This window comes from Choloepus didactylus, chromosome 21 (genome assembly GCF_015220235.1).
Source record: "Choloepus didactylus isolate mChoDid1 chromosome 21, mChoDid1.pri, whole genome shotgun sequence".
Lineage (NCBI taxonomy): Eukaryota > Metazoa > Chordata > Mammalia > Pilosa > Megalonychidae > Choloepus > Choloepus didactylus.
The window spans coordinates 52,487,925-52,513,349 of NC_051327.1; the positions used below are offsets into that span (position 1 = coordinate 52,487,925).

Here is a 25,425-nt window from a genome sequence, read left to right on the forward strand (position 1 = left end):
CATTGTAATCCTCATTGCTGTATCCCAGGGTCCAGAAAAGCACATGGGAATAAAGGAAAATTTTTAGAAAAAATGAAAGGACCCCAGCAGAATTGTTGCATTATTGTATTAAACACATATTACAGAAAGGAATGCACTGAGGGTCAGAGAACCATGAGAACAATCATCAACTGCTCAAGTCAAGAAATATTCCTGCTCAGTTTACCCTACTTCTAACAGCAGTAGTCTTGACCATATCACAGGTCCTGGATCTGATAATTCTCATTTGTATTCTATTGAGAGAATTAACTGTCCTCTACTCCATTTGTAGATGATGTCTCCTTTAGCCATGGAGAGAGGCAATCACACCCTGAATGAGCTCATCCTGCTGGGCTTCACCAATGACTTTGTGTTGCAGTTGATCTTATTTGGGGTGTTCCTATGTGTGTACTCAGTAACTGTACTGGGAAATACCACTCTTATGGTACTCATCTGTAATGACTCCTGGCTCCACACCCACATGTAATTTTTCAATGAGAATGTGTCTTTCCTGGATCTCTGGTATTCCTCTGTGTACACACCAAAGATCCTAGTGACCTGCATCTCCAAAGACAAGAGCATCTCCTTTGCTGGATGCCTAGCTCAGTTCTTCTTCTCTGGCCTCTACTGAGTGTTACTTGTTGGCTTATGACCATTATGGTGCTATTTCCATTCTGCTGTTTATGCTCAAGCCATTTCAAGGAAATTGTGCATTTGTTTAGCTCTATTTTCATGTACTGGAGGCTTAGTCAATGCAATAATAAGGACCAGCAACACACTCGCATTCGATTTTTGTGGTGACAATGCCACTGATGACTTTTTCTGTGATGTTTCTCCCCTGTTGAATTTGGCATGTGTTCTAGTTTGCTAATGCTGCCAGAATGCAAAACACCAGAAATGGATTGGCTTTTATAAAAGGGGGTTTATTTGGTTACACAGTTGCAGTCTTAAGGCCATAAAGTATCCAAGGTAATGCATCAACAATTGGGTACCTTCACTGGAGGATGGCCAATGGCATCCAGAAAAACCTCTGTTAGCTAGGAAGGCATGAGGCCAGCATCTGCTCCACGTTCTGGTTTCAAAATGACTTTCTCACAGGACGTTCCTCTCTAGGCTTCAGCTCCTCAAAAATGTCACTCTTAGTTGCTCTTGGGGCATTTGTCCTCTCTTAGCTTCTCCAGAGCAAAAGTCTGCTTTCAAAGGCCATCTCCAGAATGCCTCTGTAAACTGAAGCTCCTCTATCAGTTCCAGTGCATTCTTCAAAGCTTCCCTCTTGGCTGTAGGAAGCTCATTCCTTCTGTCTGAGCTTATATAGTGCTTTAGTAAAGTAATCAAGGCCCAAGCTGAATGGGCAGGGCCATACCACCATGGAAATTATCCAATTAGAGTCATCACCCACAGTTGGGTGGGTTGCATCTCCATGGAAACACTCAAAGAATTACAATCTAATCAACACTGATATATCTGCTCACACAAGATTACATCAAAGCTAATGGTGTTTTGGGGGACATAATACATTCAAACTGTCACAGCATGTGATGTGAAAGAGACCTACTGGGCTGTGCTCTTCTTCCTCCTGGCTTCCAATGTCATTGCCCCCACTGTGTTCATTCTGGCCTCCTACCTCTTCATCATTGCCACCATCTTGAGGATCCGCTCCACACAGAGCCACCTCAATGCCATCTCCATCTGCTCCTCCCACTTGATTTCTGTCACCTTGTACTGTGGCTCTATTCTCTACATCTGCTGTCACACAAGTTCCAGTTATTCCCTTGAGAGGGACAAACTGGTTTCTACATTTTACACTGTGGTCTTCCCCATGTTGAACCCCATGATCTACAGTCTGAGGAATAAGGATGTGAAAGAGGCTCTGAAAAAACTCTTCAAGTTAACACAATGTGAAGTCTAAATTGATATTTTTTTTTACATCAGTGCAAAGATATAACAGACAATGCCCAGTGGAAGGCAGGGAAATATGGTTAAAAAAAGCATCAATTTTTCTATGGAAAGAAATTCAATGAGAAAGGTATTATTTATTTCTTCTAGAACTTTTGTTTTGTTTTACTTATCTAAATATAATATGGACTATAGAATATAGATCCTGTTTAATTTTACTATAGTATTTTAAAAAGTAGCATTTTGATTTAGTGTGAAATAGTAGAGTATATAATATATATATATGCACACACACATATATGTGTGTATGTGTGTATATATATATATATGAGATACACATATGAGATCTCAACAAATTAAACTTTATTTGAAAATGTCCTCTAAGACTGATCAAGAAATTGTTTTTCACTTATAGGTAATAAGTGAAGGTTAAGAATGTTTTAAGGATTGTTGAGATGTGGAATATACCCCAAATCTTTCTAGTCAAGGACTCTCAGAGCTTCTATAATGGTAGAATAAAGAGGAATATTATGAATATTGCAATGAAAAAAAAGAGAGGACAATGAAAAATTAGGAAAGAAATGCAGGTGAAAGGAACGATCAGAAATGTCAGAGCTAATACACATGTTGAAATACCTACAATTTGAATAAAATTTCAATATAGATGAATTTTGTGAAAGTGTTCATTTCAGAAAAAGCTGCAATCTTTGAAAGTCCACATTTTGACTACTGAATTTCAAGCTTCCCATTTGTGAAATGTAACTAATAATTGTTAACTGTCAGTGTTGTGGAGAATATTGAATAAACACCCTCAGAAAAATCTCCTTGATCCAGATATTGAGCTGCCAGCTTTCTCTTTACAGTCTTTTGGAGGAAGGCAACAATCTTTGGATCTAGAATATAGTGGGTCCTTGTTTGTCTCTCTCTTTTTTTTTTTTTTTTTTTTTTTTTTTGCATTTGATAATGCTTGTTCTTATTTTTCCCCAGTGTTTACATATATATTGTTGTGCCCTGAGGGAGCATAGTCTATAGTGACCAATTAGGAGGGAGAAATCACTCTTTAAATGGATACACAATCCTAAACAAGACATCATTCTCTGGTTTTAGAAAAATGTTTTTATATTCTAAGAAAATCTTAAAACTCTTTGACTAATATGATGTTAATTTAGAAGATCATAAAGATCAGACAGAAATATTCTACCTGATCAAGCTTTAGGAAGCAATTTGAAGGGGCAGGCTTCATTAAATATTTGTAAAATCTGAAGTGAAATTCCAAAAGTCTAACAATTCCCTATCTTCTCCTTATCCAATACAGTTTCCTTCCCAAACTCCAATGTCAAAACACATATTCAAGCAATCATCCCAATCAGTCTCTGTCTTTCCAAAAACTATGAAAGGCAAGCAACAATAAATGGTGAGGAAAATTTAATCACACAAAATAGCAAAATACAATCCTGCAGAATTGAAAATATTTCAAATCACAACACAGAAGAAAAATTGAATAGTGATTTACTCATTATTTCAGTTTTTGAATAACTACTTGAATTAATTGAAATATGGCAATGCATACAAACATATTTAAGTTAATAATGAGGCAACTGCAATCAAATATTCAGCAAACTGAACAATGATATCATTTAATTTTTGTGGTCATAGTCTGTGTTGATCTCCTGAAACCCTCTTGACTTCTTTGTTCCTTGTGGTGTAGAAGAGAGGGTTGAGCAATGTGTTTAACATGGCGTAGAAAAGGGCAGCCACTTTGTGTGTCTCCAGGGAACAGATGCAGTGGGGCCTTTATAAGGTGGGAAGCACTTTATTTTTCTTGTACAAAAACCCTAGTAGTGCCCACAGAGGGGACTGGATCCTCTCCACTGAGGCTCTGATGTTGGTCTCTAATAGATGGCTGATGAAATCCTGACAGGGATCCTTGGTGAACAGGGTCCATCTCCAGAGTTTGTGGATGAGAAAACTGGATCTTGAGGATACACTTCAGTTGGTCTTGGTGAACTTGGGAAGGATGGCCTTGCAGGCTCTGCCTGAGGAGTAGGAGTCATCAATAATGTCCAAAGACAACAACTTCTTCTGCATGGGGCTGAGACTAGGCCAGTGCCTCTGGGTGCAGGGTTGAGGTGCAGAACATGGAGCCTCATTTCCCATCAACTTGCATGGGACAGAATGGGGCTTTCCAATTTTCTTCCCCCATTGGCCCTGACACAAAGGGATCATGAAGAACATGACCAGAAATATGGCCCCATGGATGGCAAGGGCTTCTTAACTCCCAGTCTAGGGAGGCCATTGTAGTCCAAGATGGCAACAAAGGCCTTGAAACTAATCCTCTTGCTAGCATGAATGTGCTATTACACAAGCATACGTTTCAGAACCTCATCCTTGATGGACATGTCCAAGGTCACAGAGCTGGTAATGACATAGAGCTCATGTTTCAACACAGATTTTTTTTTTAATTGTAGGGTCCATGTGCTCAACAAGTAAGCCATTCTCCTTTCTTACGGATGAAAGTTTTTCTCTCTTTTCTCATCACAAAGGTGATGCTGGCAACATTCTGACAACTGAATTTCTCTTTCCATTAAAAACAGCTATGCAAATATTTTCTTCAGAATTCTTTTTTTCCATTGTCATCTCATTGTTTTGAGATTTATGGGGAGTGCTTGGAGCATTTTTTCATACTACAGATATCAGTCATTAAGAAGAACCCTCTTTTGGATTCAAGGCACAATATTGTAAAACTTGGGAGCTAAATAGTTAGCTATATATCACTAACCTATCACCATTTGTATGCTAAAATCTTTTTCTGAATGTTCTTAGGTTTGAAATCATATTTTCTCAGGAATTTTTTTATTATTATATGCATGATGTCAAAGAATTGGTTTTTAAAGATACTGTATCAATGATTACTCTGAAATTTCTCTCCCATCCTATCATTTGTTTATGCAAGGAAGTATATATCTAGGATGCATTTACTAAGCTCAGTTACTATGCTTTTTGTTTTGCCTCTAAGGAAGCAAAGAACTGATAAAATAAATTATCTGGTCTATTGCTCAAAAATTCTTCTGAAAGGGAGAATTATTCTAATAAGACTTCAAAAAATAAGATGATCCAGAAGACAACTCATTGTAGGGGCACAGAATTAAGCTAGGCACCCTCTTCAGAAGATATTGTGTATATCACATTCATCACATAGGAGAGAGCAGGTGAGTTCAAGAAACCAAGGGAGATGACATAAAGTTGGGGTAGAGTGAGGTGCCAGCAGAATTGTCACCTGCACAAAAAGCTTATTAAAATCCATACTAAGGAATTTGGCCTTTAAATCATCACAAATGGAAGCCGATATCATGATGAGGATGTCACTAGATCACATTTGTACTGTCAAAATTTATTCTGCCTAAAGACTGGAAAATGAATTGAAGGGAAGAAAGTGTTCCCTCCTGTGGTAGTTTGAAGCTTCCCTGTGCCCCCAAAAAGATCATGCTCTTTTAATCCATTCCTGTGGGTGCAGACCTATGGTAAGTGGGATCTTTTGGTTAGATTATTTCAACTGAGATGTGACCCACCCCATTCAAGGTGAGTCTTAATACCTCTATTGAGTCCTTCTTAAAAGGATGAAGGCCACACAGAAAAAGCCAACAGACTGGTGATGAATGCATAACTGTGTTATACTGTGGACAGTGGATTGTATACCATGGATGATTGTATGGTGTGTGAATGTATTTCAATAAAACTGAATTTAATAAAAAAAAAAAAGCCAACCGATAAAATTCAGAGAAGTTCATAAAGGAAATACCCAGAGAAGCTAAAAAAGGACCTACAGAAGCTCAGAGAGGAAGTCACTGGAACAGACTGAAAGCAATGAAACCTGGGAGTGAAGGATCAGCAGACACTGGCCAAATGCCTACACATGTGAAAGAGGAGTCCTGGATGCCAGCAGCCTGACGTCGGAGTTCAGGTATCATCCTGTTGATGCCTTAAGTTGGACATTTTCATGATGTAAGAACAGTAAATTGTAAGTTAAGAAATCTCCATTGCAAAAGCCAACCAATTTGTGGTATATTGCATCCTAGCAGTTTAGATTTTGGTACCAGAAGAGTGGGGTGTTGCTATTTTCAAATAACAAAAAATGTTGGAATGGATTTATAAATGTATAAGGGGAAGAATCTGGAACAATTGTACAGAGCTTGATTGAAAGGCCTAGATTGCTTTGAAGAGACTGTTGGAAGAAATGTGGCCTCCAAAGGTACTTCTGATGAAGTTTTAGATGCAAATAATGAATGTATCATTGCAAACTGGAAGAAAGGTGATCCTTGTTTTAAAGTGGCAGAAAATTTGGAAAATTTGAGTCCTGATGTCAGATGGAAGGCAGAATTTGAAAGTAATGTGCTTGGATACTTAGCTGAAGAGATTTCCAAATTAAATGTGGAAAGCATGGCTTGGCTTCCCCTTGCAGGTTATGTAAAATGCAACAGGAAAGGGTAGGTTGAGAACTGAACTCTTGGGTACAAAGAAACCAGAAATTGATGGTTTGGAATATTCTGAGTTTCCTGAAAGTAAGTCCTCAGAGAATATAGCCCCATGTAAGACTTTAACTGAACATGGAACCAGTCACTGATTTCATTACAAGCCAGGATTCAAGACAGAGTTATCCAGGAAGGATTTGTAAAAAGTCTTATCATCTGACCAGTTTTAACCCCTCTATGCTGAATGCTAAGCCAACAAATACCATCAAATTTTTCATGAGAACTGTATGAATGGAACCACTGTCAGCCTGAACTTAAAGGGATAGAAAAGAGACAGTTTGAAGGAAAAATCTCTTCAAAGGCAGAATCATGGAAGCTGAGGTCTGGAGTGAAAATGCCTCAGACTCAGAGATCTAAGCCGACCCTGGATATGGAGAGTGTGGGTGTGGCTTGGAGTTTGCAGAGAGCTGGCCTTCCACCTGTGGTTTAGAAAGTGTGCTGCCACCCCAGATTTCAGAGAGAGCAGAGCATATACCACAGAGTTTGGGGAGATTCTGGCCACCACTGCATGCTTGAGGAGGGTGGTGCCTACAGTTTTGCTGTCACACAGATGCTTGAAAGAGAAAAGCTGAGAGCATGGCTGTCTCCCCAATGCTTGGAGATTTAGAGGCTTAACCCCAACATCTGGAGAAAGCAGGGCCTCTGCTCAAGCCCTTGGAAAGGGTGGGACTGCCTCTCTGTCAGGCTCTGAAACAAAAACATCTTTCTATAGATGACTTTCAGACATTAAAATCTACTAAAGTATGCCCTGCATGTTTTTGAAGCTTTTTGGGTCCACTGACTCCTGTTTTCCTTCCAATTTTTCCCTATCAAAACAGGAACTTTCACTCTATTACCATCCTCCCTTTGTATATTGGAAGCAGATAACTTGTTCTAAGTTTCAGAGGTCTGCAACCTGAGGGGAATTTTGTCCCAGAAGATAGCACACCTGTGACTGACTTTGATGAGACTTTGTACTTAGTACTGTTACTAAAATGATTTAAGCCTTTTGTGATACTGTGATGGAATGAATATATTTTGCATATGGAGAGGAAACATCTTTTGGGGTCCAGAAGCTGGACTGTGGTAATTTTAAACTGTTATGTACCCCAGAAAAGGCCATGTTGTTTTAATCCATTCCTGTGGATGCAGATCTATTGTAGATGGGACCTATTGATTAGAGTATTTCAACTGAGATGTGACCGACCTCATACAAGGTGGGTCTTAATCCCTTACTGGAGTCCTGCATATGAGGATTAAGGACACAGAGATAAAGCCAAGAGATGAAATTAAGAGAAGCACAAAGAGAAAAGCTCCAAAAAGGCTGAGAGAGGACCCACAGAAGCTCAGAGATGAAGCCACTGGAACAGAAGCTGAAAGCAATGAAATCCAGTACAAAGGACCAGCAGATATCAGCCATGTGCCTTCCCAAGTGACAGAGGTGCCCTGGATGCCAGCAGCCTATCTTCAGAGTCCAGGTATCATCCTGCTGATGCACTGAGTTGGACATTTTCATGACCTAAGAACTGTAAATTGTAAGTCAAGAAATCCCCATTGTAAAAGCCAATCCTTTACTGGTATTTTGGTTCCAGCAGCTTTATCAAACCAAAACACCTACTAACTAGAAACTCTGAAATCTGAACTCCTCTGTCACCTGTCAAGAAAAATCCTTCAAAAAAAAAGGTAGGGAAAGGAGGCACTGTGAAGTCCTACAACCCCTAGTGGTGGAAAAATCCCTAAGACAAGGTGCTTTCAAAGTAGACATTGGTCACAAAAACTTCCTCCCTCTATTTTTAACACAAGAAATTACAAATTCTGTGAAATTATAAAGGAATAAATTTGATGAAAGCTTTTAATGCTCATTTGATGATCCATTTTTTTAAATTTTTAATCATTTTTATTATAGAATGTAACAAATATACATAGAAGTGATAACTTTCCAAGTGCAATTTAACAAGTAGTTAGATAGCAAATTTCAAAGAATATTGTAAGTTACAGTTCCACAGTTTCATATATTTCCTGATTATGAAATTAGAATATATACAAAAAGTTAATATCTTTAAAAGTATGATTTAACAAGTGGATATATAGGAAATATGCTTGATTATTGCAAAAATGGGCTATGTTTCTTTATACTTTCTGATGTCAACTGTGGAGTCTGGTTTTTCACCCCTTAAAACTGGGATGGCTCTGGTGTATTTGGCCAATAGGTTGTGCCATATTCTGTGCCACATGAATTTCCAAACTGCCTGGGTCACAGAGGCTTTGAGAGCTTCTCCTCTCACTTTTGGAGTCCTGCCTCCACATGTAAATGTAACAAGGTTAGCTTTCTATACTTCTTGTCTTCTGTTTTCCCATCTGATAACAAGCTGACTCTAAGACATGTAAGGGAGGCCATTCTAGTTCATCCTAACACAACTGAGGGATGAGCTGAGCACAGACAGTTGAGCTGAGCAAGCCCAGCTAAGAGCAGACAGGTCTGGTACAGGCAGAATGTATAATTGAAATGACACCTGATCAAATCTTGATTCCACCATTTGGAAACTCTGTAATCTTGGGAGTATCTCTTAGCAACACATCCACCTAAGTTTCTTCACCTTTAAATAGTTAAGAAAAACACCTAAATGTAAGATATAATGAGGATTAAGGAAAATATAGGAGAAATGTATATTCTAGTGTCTCATGTAAAATCATACTTAACAAATGGGAGCTATTTTAAATCTGAGTGAAAGGAATAATACCTCATCTATTTATAATAGCTGACCTTGAGAAAGAAAAATAAGAACATGTTTCTGCTAACAATAGTAGATGACCCAGTGGGGTTACCATCCAGAGTCTTCCAAAATAATTTAGTTTAGTATTGTAACCTACTCTCTATGATTTGAGAAAGGAGTTTCAGGCTTAGAAGTATGAAGTTCACTATCCTAGATGAGAAGTACTTTGATTGTGAGTTGTCTTAACCCTAACTACCTGTGTTAAGAGCCTCACCATTCCTCTCTAGAACACAATTCACCCTTATGAAAAATTGGGATGATCACAGAAATCACCTTTCTCTCATTCCAATTTGTTAACATCTCTTATATAATCCAGATCAAAATAAGACTAAAGGAGCCCTTCACCTGTGACAATATGGTGTGGGAGAAGAGATTAGTAATCTTTTCATATACCTATATCTTTAGATACATAGGAAGTTATCCCCACCATCTTGCTTGAAGTGAGAGAAACAATGTATCTAAGAAAACAGCATTGTTTTACTTCAACATGTGCACTTTTATAGTTGTTTCCTTAAAAATCAATCATGTGAGCTTGTATAATATTATCTATTTCCTATATTCCTTGATTCCTTATCAGAAAATAAATATTGGCACTTACATTTTTGGAATCAGGGCCTCTTTAGGAACTTGAAAAAGCAAAGATAGTTCCACAAAAACACACATCGGTATCAACATAAAATATTGGAGGGATTTCAAATTACCAGAAATCTACCTATGAAATTTCTGGTCATCATTATTCATATTAAAAATTCCATAATTCCAAGATGCCTAAATTTCCTTCCAGTGTTAACATTCTATAATTATAAGAGATGAGCAGTAGATATACCAAATTTAGCATGTTTAAAACAGATTTTTGTACATTTCACTTCCAGAAATCAATCTATCTGCTCATTCTGCAGATCAAGAAATAAAATTGCACCACTCTATCTTCATAGTAAAAAGTTTGACATTATTCTACTCACTTTCCCTCCTATGTTCTCTTCAATCTCCCAGGAATTCCTGGTTTAATTATGTTTATAAAAATCATGAATCTGACCATCTCTCCCCACCTCCACTACTACCACTTGAGCCCAAACATCATTTTATCAAGTCTATTGCAATAATCTCATCACAGTCTGCATCCCTCACCCCTACTCTAGAATATATCATGTGGTTCATAACTTTGTTCCTTGCCATATTCTCTTTGCTCTGGTCACTCTAAACCTTCCTTGACTTCTCCTCTAGCAGACTCCTATCTATCCTAGGAAACCAATAACAGGGACTTTTTCATGTTGGCACAACCTCATTTTTATGTTTTAGAATTCTGCTACAGGTATGAAATATGATGCAACTCAATAAAATATTCTTTATTTTAATTATAAATTTATCATAATTGATATGAACAAAGACAACAAACATTCATAGAATCTTGGTTGTTATAAACCACTGCTTTACCGAGTGCAGACTGTCACTCTGAATCTTGCTCTTAGGTTTAAAGGTTTTTAAATCTATCTATCTATCTATCAACTATCATCTATCTATCTATAATTTATCATCTATTTCTGTCTGTCTCATACAGCTGCTATACTTTTGCCCTTGATTCTTTAATTTTGGAGGGAAAATTATATTGCTAGATATTCATATGGACCCCAGTAAAGACTCTTGTTCTCTCAAGCACCGAAGAAAGTCTCTTCATTTTATATCATGGCAAGCCAAGAAACAAGAATCAGAAAAAATAAGTAAATAAAACTTGTTTCTAGTTCATTTACAGTAGGTCATTTCTTAAAACTTCCTAGCTCATTCTCTGCCTACAAAGAGCATAGTACCTTTGAAATTAGAATTACTAGTTTACCCTCCTGCTTCCTCATCTAAGAATGGCATGATACAAAACAAGTCACCAAAATATATCTAATCTTAATAATGATTCCAGAACCAGTGGTAATATTCTCATATTCACAGAAGATTAAAAAAAAAAAAAAACTCCTATGTGCAATAATTGAATGGTCAACTGGTAGTAAAAATAAATCAGCTTTTATGTATCTCAAAATATGAGCAGTTTTATACATTATGTTCCAAGCAAATACACAGCAGATTTCCCAAAAGACATGGACCTAATTATCCTATCATATATTTAAAATATTCCCACCTACATTAGTACACAGCTGAGAAATACAAAAGCAAGCTGGTGTTTCCATATTATCTAATGATTTTCTGTTCACTTGTTTTGTTTCTGAGTTCCAGATGACTACCATGACAGGGAGATAATTTGTAAAATTATAACAATTGTTTACCAAATATTTTAATTAAGATAACTTGGCCCTTTTCAACATTTTTCTAAGGCCATTTTTTACATCTTTATTTCTTAAGCTATAGATCAAAGGGTTCAACATTGGAATCACCACAGTATAGAACACAGACACCACTTTGTCCCATTCCAAGTCATAACTACTGCTTGGTCTAGAGTATATAAAAAGAATTGAACCATAGTACAAGGTGACAGCTGTCAGATGAGAGCCACAAGTGGAAAAAGCCTTTAGACGACCTTGAGTAGAGTGAATATTCAAAATGGCAATAATGATGAAGAGATAGGAGGCAAGAATAAGTACTATGGGAGTGAAGACATTGGAGGCCAGTATGAAATAGAGCACAGCCTGGTAGCTCTCCTTCACATCACATGCCAGCTTCACAAGTGGGGGCACATCACAGAAGAAATGATCGATGATATTGTTGCCACAGAAGCTCAGGGTAAATGTTTTGCTGGTGAGAACAGTTGAGTTAAGAAAGCCACCAAAATATGAAGCTGCAACAAGACTGACACATAACCTCAAGGACATTGCCTGGGAATAAAGCAGGGCATTGGTGATGGCCACATAGCGGTCATAAGCCATGGCAGCCAACAAGTAACATTCACTAAGATCAAGTCCAGCAGCAAAGAAGAACTGAGCCAAGCAGCCATCAAAGGAAATACTTTTGTCTTCAGAGATGCAGGTCATGAGGATTTTGGGGATAAAGACAGATGAATAGCAGATATCCAGGAATGACAGGTTTCCAATGAAGAAATACATGGGTGTGTGGAGTTGAGAATCAGCACAGATCAGAAAAATCATGGTGATGTTTCCCAGGAGACAGAAGACATAAATTATGAGGAAGATCAGAAAAAGCATGCCCTGTAACTGCAAGTTGCCTGTGAACCCTAAAAGAATGAACTCCTTCACTTTGGTGAAATTTTGCTCTTCCATTGACTTTGGATTTCTGGAGTCCTTTCCTTTGAAAAGACCAATGAGTGCATCATGACTTAATATACAATCATGCCCCTCTTCCCATCATTTGCCATTTTAGAGCACTAAGAACCCCAAGTGACACAACTACAAGACTCACTGTGAGACGTGTTAGTGCTGAGCTGGGAGTTACTCCTTTTTGGATAGCTGGAGAACAAGTTCTGTGCTGCTCTATCTTGAGATTGTGGTTATGAGGCCCACTATAAATTGTGTTTCACCTTGTATGTTTTATCAAATTTATCCCCATTTTAGGGGGAGGGTGAGTTGTTTGTCTTTTCTGATTGTACTTATGGTGATTGGGGACCAAGAAAATGATATTCAAGTGACATAATTTGAAAGAGTGCTCTGATATCTCTTCCCTTTGTCTTTTTCCAGAGATTTACATGGATAAATACAATTTATTCTTCTAACTCTATTTCATAATGTCCTCAGAATTTCATTACACGTAATTTCCTTGAAGGCAATTACTCTATTTAATTCAAAATTTTCCCCAAAACAAAACTCAGAAGTCTGAATGGAGTAGAATATATGAATTAGTTGAATAAAAGATTAGATTTTCTTAGATATCTAAAATTTTAGAACATAGATAAATGTATAATCCTTATTGACAAATTTTCATAAAATTGACTGAATTTTCTATGCAATTAAGAGTTAAAAAGTACTTGCTCAATGAATGGTTGTAGAGAATGATGGAATGCTGAGAATGCTTTTCCCTTAAAGGTAAAAGCAGGGACTGGCATGTTGCCAGCAATGTGGGAAGCACCATCTCTGCTTCTCTGCTCAGAGGACCCTGTTCCACCAATCACAATCAAAGAAGAGCAAAATTGTGATGGCCGGGGATCTCCAGTGGCAAAGTGCCTAACATTTATGCTATAGTACAGGGCTTAAACATCTCTTAAACTAGAAAAAAATTCCTATTTTGGCCACATGCTAAGCAGTGAACCTACAATTATACTAGAAAAAATAAAGAATGTTCCCTTGGTGTCGATCCAACTTGATGTGTCAATTTCTGTCCATGGCAATGATATGAATGTGTATTTTTTTTATTTTTACAAAAAGTTTTGTATCATAATTATGATAAAATAAAATTTCTTCCCAATATCTGAAAGAAGATTGGAATAAGTGTCATTAGTTCCCGTCATAGTTTATGGCTGTTCAATGCTCAGTTCATTTCTAACAAATTGTATTCCTGGAAGCAGCCAAAGCCAGAATCAGGAGACCTGGGTTCTGATCTCAGTTGGCTGCTGCCTCATTTATATTAAATCATCCCCTCCCAAACTCTATGATCTCACATTCCTTTCATAATTCAGTAGGATTTTATGAATTCAAATGAGATCACACATGTGAGAATGTACATGGAAAAACTAGAAATTTAACAGTGGGTATTGTGTTCTCTATAATTTAATAACTTCTTCATAGAAATCCCTCCCTAAGATACATTTGCATTTATTCACAAAGACTTCCATTTATACCCAAGTATGAGTCCTAGAGTTTATGGTGTTTCATGCACCAGACCATTCTGTTTTGTTGGCCTTTTACACATGCTGGACAATTTCTAAGCTTGTTTGCAAAGACAAAATCGGGAATAAATATTTCAAGAGATATTTCTTCCTAACATCTCCTGTTTTCTTCTATAGTTATTAAAGAATATAATTGATATTTACAAACATATACATATATGAATATGTATATCAAGATTTTTCTATGTAAAAATGGCTTTAAGGTGGCTACTGAGAGACAAAAATGAGTAGATAGCATGAATTAAGAATATGTGAACAGGAATAACACAAGCAAGATATAAAGTGGAAACAGAGATCAAACCCATCACATATGAAGAAATTCAATCCACAGCTCTTGGCAATCCCCAAATTATTTGAAATTTCTTACAGCCCAGTATATGCAATTAGGGGGGTTCATAAGCCCAACATTCAGTCAAAAAGTCTGACAACATACTGCCTTACTTGTTATTAAATTCAAGAATAATTTCTCCACAGATTCCTTACAATGAAAAGGACTGAAATATAATCCATAATTATTTAATAGTTCTTTTTAATGCATTATTGTCTGTATAGACAGAAAGGAAAGTTTTCTTGAGCTGCATTTATTTTCCATTGCTACCTAAATATAAAATTGGCTGGGTGCCTTGTTGGATTTGAGGGGTGCTAGAAATCTTTTTCAACAAAAAATAACTCTCCTCTGCATTTATCAAACATATTTCTCTGCCAGAAGGCTTCCTAAGAGGTAGCTCCTCTAGGAGTACTCACATGGAAAGGAGCTGACCTCAGTGTGATTCCTCCATCCTTTCAAGTATTAAAACAACTGCTCTCTGCAACATGCCCTTTGGTACTTCAATCAGATACTCTTTGAGCTATATATTAATAATAAATATTTAGTATTATCCTAAATGGTATATAATTTCACTCCCACTTTTTCAGACAGCCTGTCCCAGGCAGTGGCTAATGTAGAAAAAGAAACATTTTAATGTCATGAACACTTGACCTACTTCAATTTTTCTACCCATAAACCTACTCAAAGGACTAATAAGGCTCCTTCAAGACAATAGCAGAGTGGATGATGGCAACAGAGAGTTTATGAGAGTGCAAACATCCATCAACTATGTCAAGTTATATCTAATTAACTTTTTCACTGATTGATGAAGTAAGGTCTGAAGAGAGGACATCTTGGGCTCTTTAACATTTTTATTGAATATCATTTTAGAAAAAACATATTATTTTTATTTCAAAAACAAGAATCATATTATGATCTGATTAGATTAAGAATCTGTTTTTCGTCCATGTTGTAATTTGCTGCACTTTTTTCTCTGGTTAATTAAATGCAGTGCTTAATGTCATGATTCAAATCCATGATTTCCCGCCATACCTTAGAATAGAATGTGCCTTCTACTCACTCCAAGCATCCTCTTTCCAATGGTAACAATCTTGGTCAAACACATAAGCTGGAGCATCCCTTTGGGATAAGGTGTTAAATATAAAAAAAAGATCTTCAAGTGCTGCACCCTCAAGAGACCAATTATAATGTTTTTCTTTCTGGAATGAAGTAGGGATAGACCATTCAACAGCAATGGAATTGTTCAAATTAACCTTAAAAAGCCTGTTTAATTTTTCAGTATCATTCATGCATTTATATAAAAATAAACTGCAGAAAAGAATAACCTCCCAGGATAGTGCATACATAGCAGATGCTCGAGAATTATTTGTAGGTCATAATGACTATGTTAACAATAATGAAAAAGCAAAGATCATAGAACTTCAGTCCTGACACATGTTGACTATCACTTGATACAGTTGTACCCATTTACAAAAAAAATGAAATTAAAAGGTGAATTTATTGATTGTCACAGTCTTATAGTTTCTGAAAACTCTATCTAAACATCAGACTGTGAGTGCATTTATTCATTCAAAATGTGCAGTATTTATGGAGCAATTCATGTTCCCAGTACCAAGCAAGATGTTGAAGGAGATAAAAGAAGGAGGAAAAATAAGAACTTGGTTAGTATAGTAAGTGTTAAGATGCAAGGTCTGAAAAAAGTTTTACTAAGTATGAATCCCTGGTCTACAACTCATTCTTGTGATGAAGAGAAACATATTTAAACTCAGGAAATCCCCAGCTTTTAATATCAACTAAAAAAGTCAAAAGACAAGCAAAACAAAAATAATAAATGGGAAAAATAATAAATGGGAAACGAAGACAGAGAGAGAGTTTACCCTTACAAAACTTACAGCTCACAGGGGTGATGAACAAATCATTATATAAATCTATAATTATACATTATGATAAGTGCTGCAAAGAAAATTATAAGATGACATGAGGTTGTATCAGAAGGGCTAAAAGAGTGAAGGATCTTAGGGACAATTTATATGCAATAAAATTTAGCCTGAGAACTGACGGGTGAAAATAGGAGCTCACTAGACAGAGAGGGTGATGCAATTGTGGTGGCAGGTTGCAGGGAGGATGGAGAGAGCTGTCCTTAAGAGTCTACATCAAGTGCCAAGCTCCAAGGTGAGAAAAGGCATTCTGGAACCAAAGAAGGACAGGAAGTATATGTGGTAGTAGAACAAAAGTTTTTAAACATCCATAGGATTGAGAATGCCTTTTTGACCTAAAGTGGGAAAAGAATGGCAACAAAATAAGGTTTCAGTGGCAAAGAGAATTCAAATAGAGTTAAGAGGCTGTTCTGGAGATGACACCTATATAAGCTTCACCTAGATATGCCAAATGACCTCAGTATGATAAGCCCAAGTCAATAGTAGTCCTGAAAAGACTGGATCCCTATTCAAGACTCTAAAAAGTTTCACTCAATAAGTTTATTCTTCAGAAACATAAATCCTTCAGTAAACTCCTATGCCAGCTATGTCCCCAAACCCAGAGGCAGTAGCCTCTTCAAGAAGATCAATTAGATGTGTCCCCTTTTCTCATAAAATCAGCACTCCTTTCAACATGAATGAATTAGGGTGGTCACTGCCTAGACATCCCTGATGATCAGGAAAGTGATCATACTAGAGGAAGGGGTAGAAACAGAAAAGATGGAATTTAACAAAGGATGATGAAGTCCAAATCTCTATATAATTTTCTTTTTATTAGTTGCTATGGTATTAAAATAGCTGGAAGGAAAGAATTAAAATGATGGAAAGTAACCCATAGCATCCTTTGAAATTTGTTCTATAGCTACTTGTTAAATTGTAATTTGAAAGCTATCACCATTTGTATATATGTTATATTTCACAATAAGGAAATAACTGAAACTATGATACTGTAATCATAACAAGTTTGGAAATTTCCTATGCAACTACTTGTTAAAATATGCTTTGAAAGTTTTTTTGTATATATGTTATATTTCACAATAAGGAAATAACTGAAATTGTGGAACAGTAACCCATAATATTCTTTGAAATTTGCCTGTAACTACTTGTTAAAATGAATTTGGAAATTTATCACATATATATAATATATACATATATACACACACACATACATACACACACATATATATACACAGACATATATCTATCATATGAAACAATAAAAAGTATGATTAAATAAATCCATATACTGCACTAATCAAACAGTGAATCCAAACTTAAACCATGGAATATAATTACTGCAGATACAAAAATATTCTTTCATCAATAATAACAAATGTATCACACCAATGCAAGGTGTTAATCATAGGGTGGTGTATGGGAAACTGGGCAACCTGTAATGTATGCATGATTGTTAGGTAAACCTGCAACCACTCGAATGATAAAAGATAGTCCAGAGTGGATGGAACCCTAAGAGTTAAATAAAGCAGTACCAAATTAGTCAGTGGAGTAGGAATGATCAGACAAATATGTATTGACTAGCCCATGTTAAAGATTTTGCAGAATGTCTCTCATGGGAAACCAATAAAGAGATTTAATCAGCTGCATGGTGTGGTCAAGCAAAATTTAAAGCAAAAATCTCCCCACAATATGAAAAATGGAAGTCTGAAGGCAGAGAAAGCCAGGTCAGATGATTTACAGACACACAAATGAGAGCTGATGGCACTTGGGCTAGGTGGACAAAAAGGGACTTGATGAGCTTTGGATGTGAGAGATACTTGAGAATGAACATGTTTAGAAGCTGGTGACAAGAATTTTCAACCCCAAAGGACCCCTGAAATTTCTGTGTCTGTAAAGTAATCCCTCCTCTCCTATCTCAGGGAAATGTTTTACACAGAAATAAAAATGTACATAAACTTCCATGGTTCCATCTAGGACACATGACTTGCAAGGGAGGCCAATAACTTTTCAATCCTTACAGCCAACACACTTCTTTGCTTCTAGGTCCAAAGGAAAGTTATAACCAAATGTAAATCTTAAGGGGGTTAGAAGCACTGCCCTGGAGGGCATGGCAGGTACAACTGAGGAGAGGTGAATATGGTTAATTGTCATATGCAGGGAGTGGATTTGAAGGACGTACCATGAAGTAACATTATCAGTGACTTTTGACAAACATGATAGAGATGCGACACCATTCCTAATCACTGTAAAGGAAAGAGTCCAAAAGGCTAGGGAGATAAGGATGCTGGAATGAATCAATTCTGTGCCTCTGCTGTGATTTCAAAGAATGTGTATGGGATGGGGGAATCCTCACTGCCAGTGACAACTGTTGGCTACACCCATTAAAGATGGTGAGCAAATAAACCCAATAAAGCAAAAATCAGCCTAACCTCCTTCAGCAAAAAGGAAGATAGAAAAGGGTGGAGAATGGATGTGGAGGGGCAAAAGAAAGGCAAATATTTCAGAACATATGTGTGTATATAATTTAATATTCAGAGGTACACAGAGTATATGTAATATGTTTAGTTTACTAATATCTTTAGGTTAATGACTACACAATCCCAAATGGAATATGAGTAAATATAATGACTGAAAACAGTTTGCCCAGGGAATCAAAGACCCCAAAGGACTACACTCCATCTTAATATATAATACCCAGTTTTTCAATGCAAAATATTTTTTAATTGCCTTGCTAGTCATTTCCCAAGCTATGGAATCCTAAGGAGATGCAAGTATCAACTACCATCAGGAACTACAATTTTACATAAACGTTTCTGCCAATTCATATTTTTCCAAAATTCACTTTTGATTTTTTAATAGCATTAAACATAATTTGGAAATGTGTTGGTATTTTTTGTTTATTTCCTTTTACACGAAAAGTCCATGAGACTAAGAGCTATTGTGTGATTTTCACTGCTAAAACCCAGGAATTATAACAGAACTGAGTTCAAGAAAAATTTTCTGTAAAGTTGAATTGACCCCCAGCAGCATTATGACATTCCTGGTATTAAAAGCTTCTTGCCAAAAAGAATATAATCAGGCTCAGAGAACTCCCTTCACCTCCTAAATCAGGCAGGATGCCTGCTTAGATTTCTCTCCCTCAAATACCTACAATATTGGCCAGCTAACATCACCCTGGTCCAGTTGTCTATTGATAACTATTGAAATTATTCATTCTTTGACCCCATTTGCTGGTGAGGTCTGTTTCACCTGTGGACAGCAAAACTGTCATTACAGGACTGACTATACCATTTGGACTTCACCACTGACCTCCCTTGCAGTTGATCTAAATTGTTTTGTCCCTTGGTGTTTTCCCAGACACCTAAGGGGCATACATCTCTCACAGTGGATCTGTAATGACTCCAGACTCCTTATGCCTATGTATTTTTCCATCAGGAATCTGTTTTTTCTGGATCTCTGGTATTCTTCTGTCTAAACCCAAAGGCCACAGTGGCCTGCATTTCTGATCAGAGAAGATCCTCCTTTGCTGGCTTCATAGCTCAGCTCTTCTCTTCTTGGCTGGTCTATACTGGGTGTTGCTTGCCAGCTACCATCATTAATGAGAGTTGTGTTGACATTTGCAACACAATGCTTTATGCTTAAGCCATGTCAATAAAATCGTGCATCTGTATAATCAGATATTCCTATACAGGAGGCTTCATCAACTCAATAACAGTCCAGCAAAACATTCATATTAGATTATTTTGGTGACAAGATCATTGATGACTTTTTCTGTGATGTGCCAATTCCAAATGAAGTTAGCGTGTGATGTGAAATAGCTACCAGTCTGTGCTCTTCTTCTCTCCTGGCCTCCAATGATATTATTCCCATTGTATTCATACTAGCTGCCCACCTCTTCATCATTGCCATCATCTTGAGGATCCACTCCGCAGAGGGCCCCTCAAAGCCATCTCCACCTGCTCCTCCAACATGAGTTCTGTCACCTGTACTACGGCTCTATTCTCTACATCTTTTCTCACCCAAACTACAGCTATTTCCTTGAAACAGGCAAAACTTTCTACATGTTACCCACATTGAACCCCACGACCAAAAGTCTGTAGAAAATAAATGTGAACAGGCTCTGAATAAACACTTCATGTTAACATTTTTTGCAATTCAAATTGACATAATTTTATTTTTTCAAATCAGTGCTATGTGATAATGGGCAATCCTTCTGGAAAGTGTTGGGGAACTGGGATTTAAGAAACTTCCTTTTACTATTTTCTATTGAAAGAAATTTGATGAGAAAGATGTTTCTTCCTACCAGTTTCATTGTTTTGATTTAGGGATCAGACTGTAGTATGTACAGTAGAATATAGTTTGCTTAAATATTATTATAGTTTTAAAAAGCAGTATTTTGCTTTGATAAAAAAATCAAAGATTATGTAATATATCTGGGAACAAAAAGAATTAACTACAATTTGTCTAGCTCCTCCATGATTTCCATGTATTGAATGGGCATTAGGTGACTGCCAAGAAAATTTTAATGGATTGTTGAGTATTGGGGAATGTACCCCAAATTCTTCTCATCAGCACCCTCAAAGATTCTGTGGCAATAAAAGAATTAGGAATGTTAAGAATTTGGGGATGAAAAAAGAAAGGGCAGAGTTGTTAGAAAGTAAACATGTGTAAGATCTGATAAGAAATTTCAACACTAATGAATAAGGTGAAATAGTTACCATTGCTTCTGCAATTTTAATTAAAATTCATTTTGTAATTGTGCTCATTTCAGAAAGAGTTATAATCTTTCAATAACAAAGTTCTAACTATTGAATTTAAGGCTTCTCATTAGTGAATTGTAACTAATATTCCTTAACTGAAAGTATTGTAGAGAATGTTACATAAAATATATATTAAATATCTGATATATGTCAGATATTGAGCTGTAGCTTTCTTCATAATGTCTTCTGGTAGAAGATAAAAATCTGGTTGTATAAGACTGTAGGTTTATATTTGTTTGTTTGTATGTTTACTCTTGTTCCACTTGATCTTATTTTTCCCTAATGGGCTTTACATTGCTGTGTGTCAGAAGGGAGAGTACTGTGGACTACACTATTAGAGGGAGAGATCAGTGTTTACTTGATTCAGAATCCTAAAACAGACAACATCTTGTTGTTTTAGAATTATACTTTTATAGTTTTAATAATTTTAAATACTTTGTCTAATATTATTTTAATGAGGAAAGAAAAAGATTTAGAAACCTATGTTCCATATATTCAATTTGATCTTTCTGATGTAATTTGGAGAGGACACTGGGGCAGACTGTTTTAAGAATGCAGGTGGAAATGAAGCAAAGAAAAAGTTCTTAATCTTAATCCTTTCCTCTGTGTGTGAAGCCGTTGTGAATGGGAGCAATAAAGGATATTATTTTGTTTAAGGTGTGGAGCAACCAGTTGACATTGTGACTAGAGGATTAGGAAGAGAATGCCACTTTGAGAATTAGAAACTGGAAGTCAACAGAATCTGGAAGAAAAGGAGAGGACATGGTCATGTGATAGGAAAGCCTAGGAATCCCAAGGTTTCCAGCCCCCCAGAAGGTCACCAAAACCTTGGAAGAAGCAGATTCCAGCTTCTGAAACCATGAGACAAATAAATCCTGTTTCTTTTGCCAGCCCACTGGGTGGTGCTTATTATAACAGCAGACACATTAGGTTGAACACCACAGAAAACAAACATTTCTAAAATCTAGAATCAAATTTCCAAATAACTATTTCATATCTTCTCTTCACAAAATAAAATTTGCTTACCAAATTTCAAAGTCAAGCCACCTACATACACACACAAACACACACATGAATCCATATCATTTTATATCTTTCTAAGAACTCTAAAATCAAGCAAAAGATAAATATTGAGGAAAACCTATTTCAGCAAAGAAGTAAAATTCTATGCTGATAAAACTTACAACCCAAATATTATAGGTTAAATAGTTTATCTCAAAAGAAAATTAAAAGTTAAAGCATTGTTTACACTTTTCATAATTTTTGATATAACTTTTGGTGGAAGTATTTGATAAATTGCAATGTTTCCAAACATGTCTGTAAATGAATAATTAGGAAAATGTGATAAGAATATTTAGCAAAAAGTACAAGGAAGGCATATCACCTTCATAGTCTTATACTCGATGTTGCTTTCCTGAAAGTCTCTTTAACATCTTTTTTCCTCATGCTATAGATGAGAGGATTAAGCAGCAGGTTCACCACGTTGTGGAACAGGGAAGCCACTTTGTGTCTCTCAAGGGAATAGGTAGAGATTGGCCTTGAAGACATGAATAACAAGGACCCATAAACAGGGTGACTGAGGTCAGATGGGAAGCACAGGTGGAGAAGACCTTGTGCATTTCAGAGACAGAGCAGATCCTCAAGAAAGTCTGGAGGATGTTGAAGTAGGAAATCAGGGTGGCAAGTATTCTGGAGAGGACAGTGAAGCCCACCACACCCAGGGGGACATTTTTATAGATCCAGTTGTCAGTGCAGGATTTTTTTATCAGTGGTGGGACATCACTAAATAGTAAATGATATTTTTAGCACAGAAGCTCAGGTGGAAGGTTTTGGCAGTATGGATTATGGCATTTATGAAACTTCCTCTGTAGTTCCCAGCAACAAGTCCAGTACACAGAGACCTAGACATGGTACCTGAACAAAGTAAGGGGTTACAAATTGCCATATGGCAGTCATAAGCCATGTCTCCTAGAAGATTGCACTCAGTGTAGGCTACAATGTGGGAAAAGAAAAAAACAGGCTCTACATCCAACCAATGACATGCATTCATCTTCTAAGATACAACTGGACAGGATTTTGTGGGTATACCCAGATGTGTACCAGAAGTCCAAGAAAGATAGTTTCCAAAGAAAAAGTCCATTAATGTGTGCAGGCCAGAATCAACCCAGATTAAGAGAACCAGGGTCCTGTACCCAGGCAAGATTACCAAGTAGAGCATCAGAAATATTCCCAATGGAATCAGCTGCAACTGGGAACTGAGGTTAAGCCCACCAAGATAATTTCACTCAGGATGGTGCTATTTCCCACTTCCATGTCCACAGAGGAAAAAACCTAAATAAGTTTATGAGGAAAAGAAAAGAATAGTGACATCTACCGAAAGAAGCAAACAAGGTCACCAATGAGTCAAAAATTACTAAGAGAATTGTAGATTTGTTTTCTTAACTATTGAGTATCACAGAACTTCTTAATTAATGCAATCAACAGAAAGAACTAAAGCTGGATTTTTAAAATGCTTACCCAGTTTGGTTTACTTGGTGGTGGTAGAACTTCCAAAAGGGAGAAGAAAGATTTCAAAGTTGCTTGAGCCCAGACTTGCCGGATTCACACAGCGCAGCCTATACTACAACATATTGGCCTTATAAACCACAAGGCCATCCCAGACAAAGGGGTAGAAAAACAGACTCAATTTTTGATTTCAGGGCCTGTAAAATAAGGAGCCATTTATTCCCCAATATCCCTACAGATAATTATTTTGGGTATCTGTTATTTATTATTCTATTTTAAACATAAGAACTCTGGTACTAAAATATAATGTGATGATTTTGTGGTACAATTATTTTGCACACAGAAGTCAAATGATGAGTATAATATTGGGTCTTTTAATGGAGTAATAAAAGCTTTCATCCAATTTATTTATATTTCAGTTAAAGGACTTCACTTTCACATGGGGATAATCTATTGTATAAATATAAATTCCTGTTTGGAAGAGAGTTTGAGAATGACAGCCTTGTGTCCTGTCTACCTGAATGAAGACACAGTTTATACAAACCATAGTCATTCTTTCCAGAACTTCTTAATTTTAATCTCTTTTTGTTTTTATTAGAGAAGTTGTGGCTGTTCAGAACAATCATGCATAAATTAAAGATTCCTACATATCAACCTACCAACAACAACTTGCTTTGGTGTGGAACATTTGTTAAAATTGATGATAGCATATTTTGATATGTATGCTATTAGTTAACTCAGTGGTTTAACTTAGGGTTAACTTCATAGAGTAATTCCATGGATTTATTTTAAAAATTATTCTTTTAACATATATATAATCTAATATTTCCCCTTTAAACACATTCAGATATATATTTCAGTTCTCTTAATTGTGTTCATTATGTTGTGCTTCCATCACTATGATCCATTACCAAAAACATTTACATAATTGCAAATAGGAACCCTGTAAATTTTAAGCCTTAACTTACATTCTCTATCCCTTTCCCATTCCCTGGTAATATTGTAGATTGTGATTCTATGAGTTTGCTAATGCTGATTGTTTCAATTCAGTGAGATCATACAACAGTTGTCCTTTGTGTCTGGCTTTTTTTCACACAACATGATGTCTTCAAGGTTCATCCATGTTTTGACATGTATCAGGACTTCATTCCTTTCTACAGCTGAATAATATTCCATGATATGTATATACCACGTTTTATTTATCCATTCATTGGTTGACAGACACTTGAGTTGTGTCTGTTTTTTGGTAAACTGTTAATAATGCCACTATGAACACTGGTGTGAAAATATCTTTTCAAGTCCCTGCATTCAATGATTTTACATTACCACCAGCAATGAATGAGTGTTACTATTTGCTTCCTCTCCTTCATTTGTTTTTCTTTTTTTTTAATAACAACAATTCTAATGGATGTGAAATGGTATCACATTGTGGTTTTGATTTGCATTTCCCTGATGGCTAATGATGTTGAGCATCTTTTCATGTGCTTTCTGGCCACTTCAATGTATTCTTTCACTGATGTCTGTTCAGATTTTTTGCCCAGTTTTAATTTAATTTGGGTTCTTGGTATATTTGTTGTTAAGTTTAAGCATTTCTTTATAGATATTGGGTATTAATCTATTATCAGATATGTGGTTTCCAAGTATTTCTCCACTGTTTAGTTTCTCATTTTACTTTCATGATAAAGTCTTTTGAGGAACAAAGGTTTAAATTTTGATGGGGTCCCATTTAACTATTTTTTCTTTTGTTGCTATGTTTTGTGTAGAAATTCTAAGAAACTATCACCTAACCCAAGGTCCTGAAGATTCTGTCCTGAAATTTCTCCTAGAATTTGGTAGTTCTATTTCTTATATTAAGATTTTTTATTCAGTTAAAGTTAATATTTGTATCTGGTGTGAGGTATGGGGTCCTCCCTTTTTTTTTTTTC

At 36.4% G+C, this 25,425-nt stretch overlaps 1 protein-coding gene and 2 pseudogenes across 1 annotated transcript; 1 reads left to right on the top strand and 2 right to left on the bottom strand.

Annotated features, from left to right (window-relative positions):
* The first annotated feature begins 328 nt into the window (after positions 1–328).
* Positions 329–1,927, top strand: LOC119517087 (annotated as a pseudogene).
* A 9,551-nt stretch (positions 1,928–11,478) lies between these two features.
* Positions 11,479–12,414, bottom strand: LOC119518108 (olfactory receptor 1013-like). The gene has a single exon (XM_037815168.1). It carries the CDS (start codon positions 12,412–12,414, stop codon positions 11,479–11,481), a length of 936 nt encoding a protein of 311 aa, XP_037671096.1.
* A 9,967-nt stretch (positions 12,415–22,381) lies between these two features.
* LOC119517327 lies at positions 22,382–23,106 on the bottom strand (annotated as a pseudogene).
* Positions 23,107–25,425: the final 2,319 nt, after the last annotated feature.

Excerpts from the sequence above, each read along its gene's own strand:
- LOC119518108 (XM_037815168.1), bottom strand. The coding sequence starts at position 12,414 with ATGGAAGAGCAAAATTTCACCAAAGTGAAGGAGTTCATTCTTTTAGGG.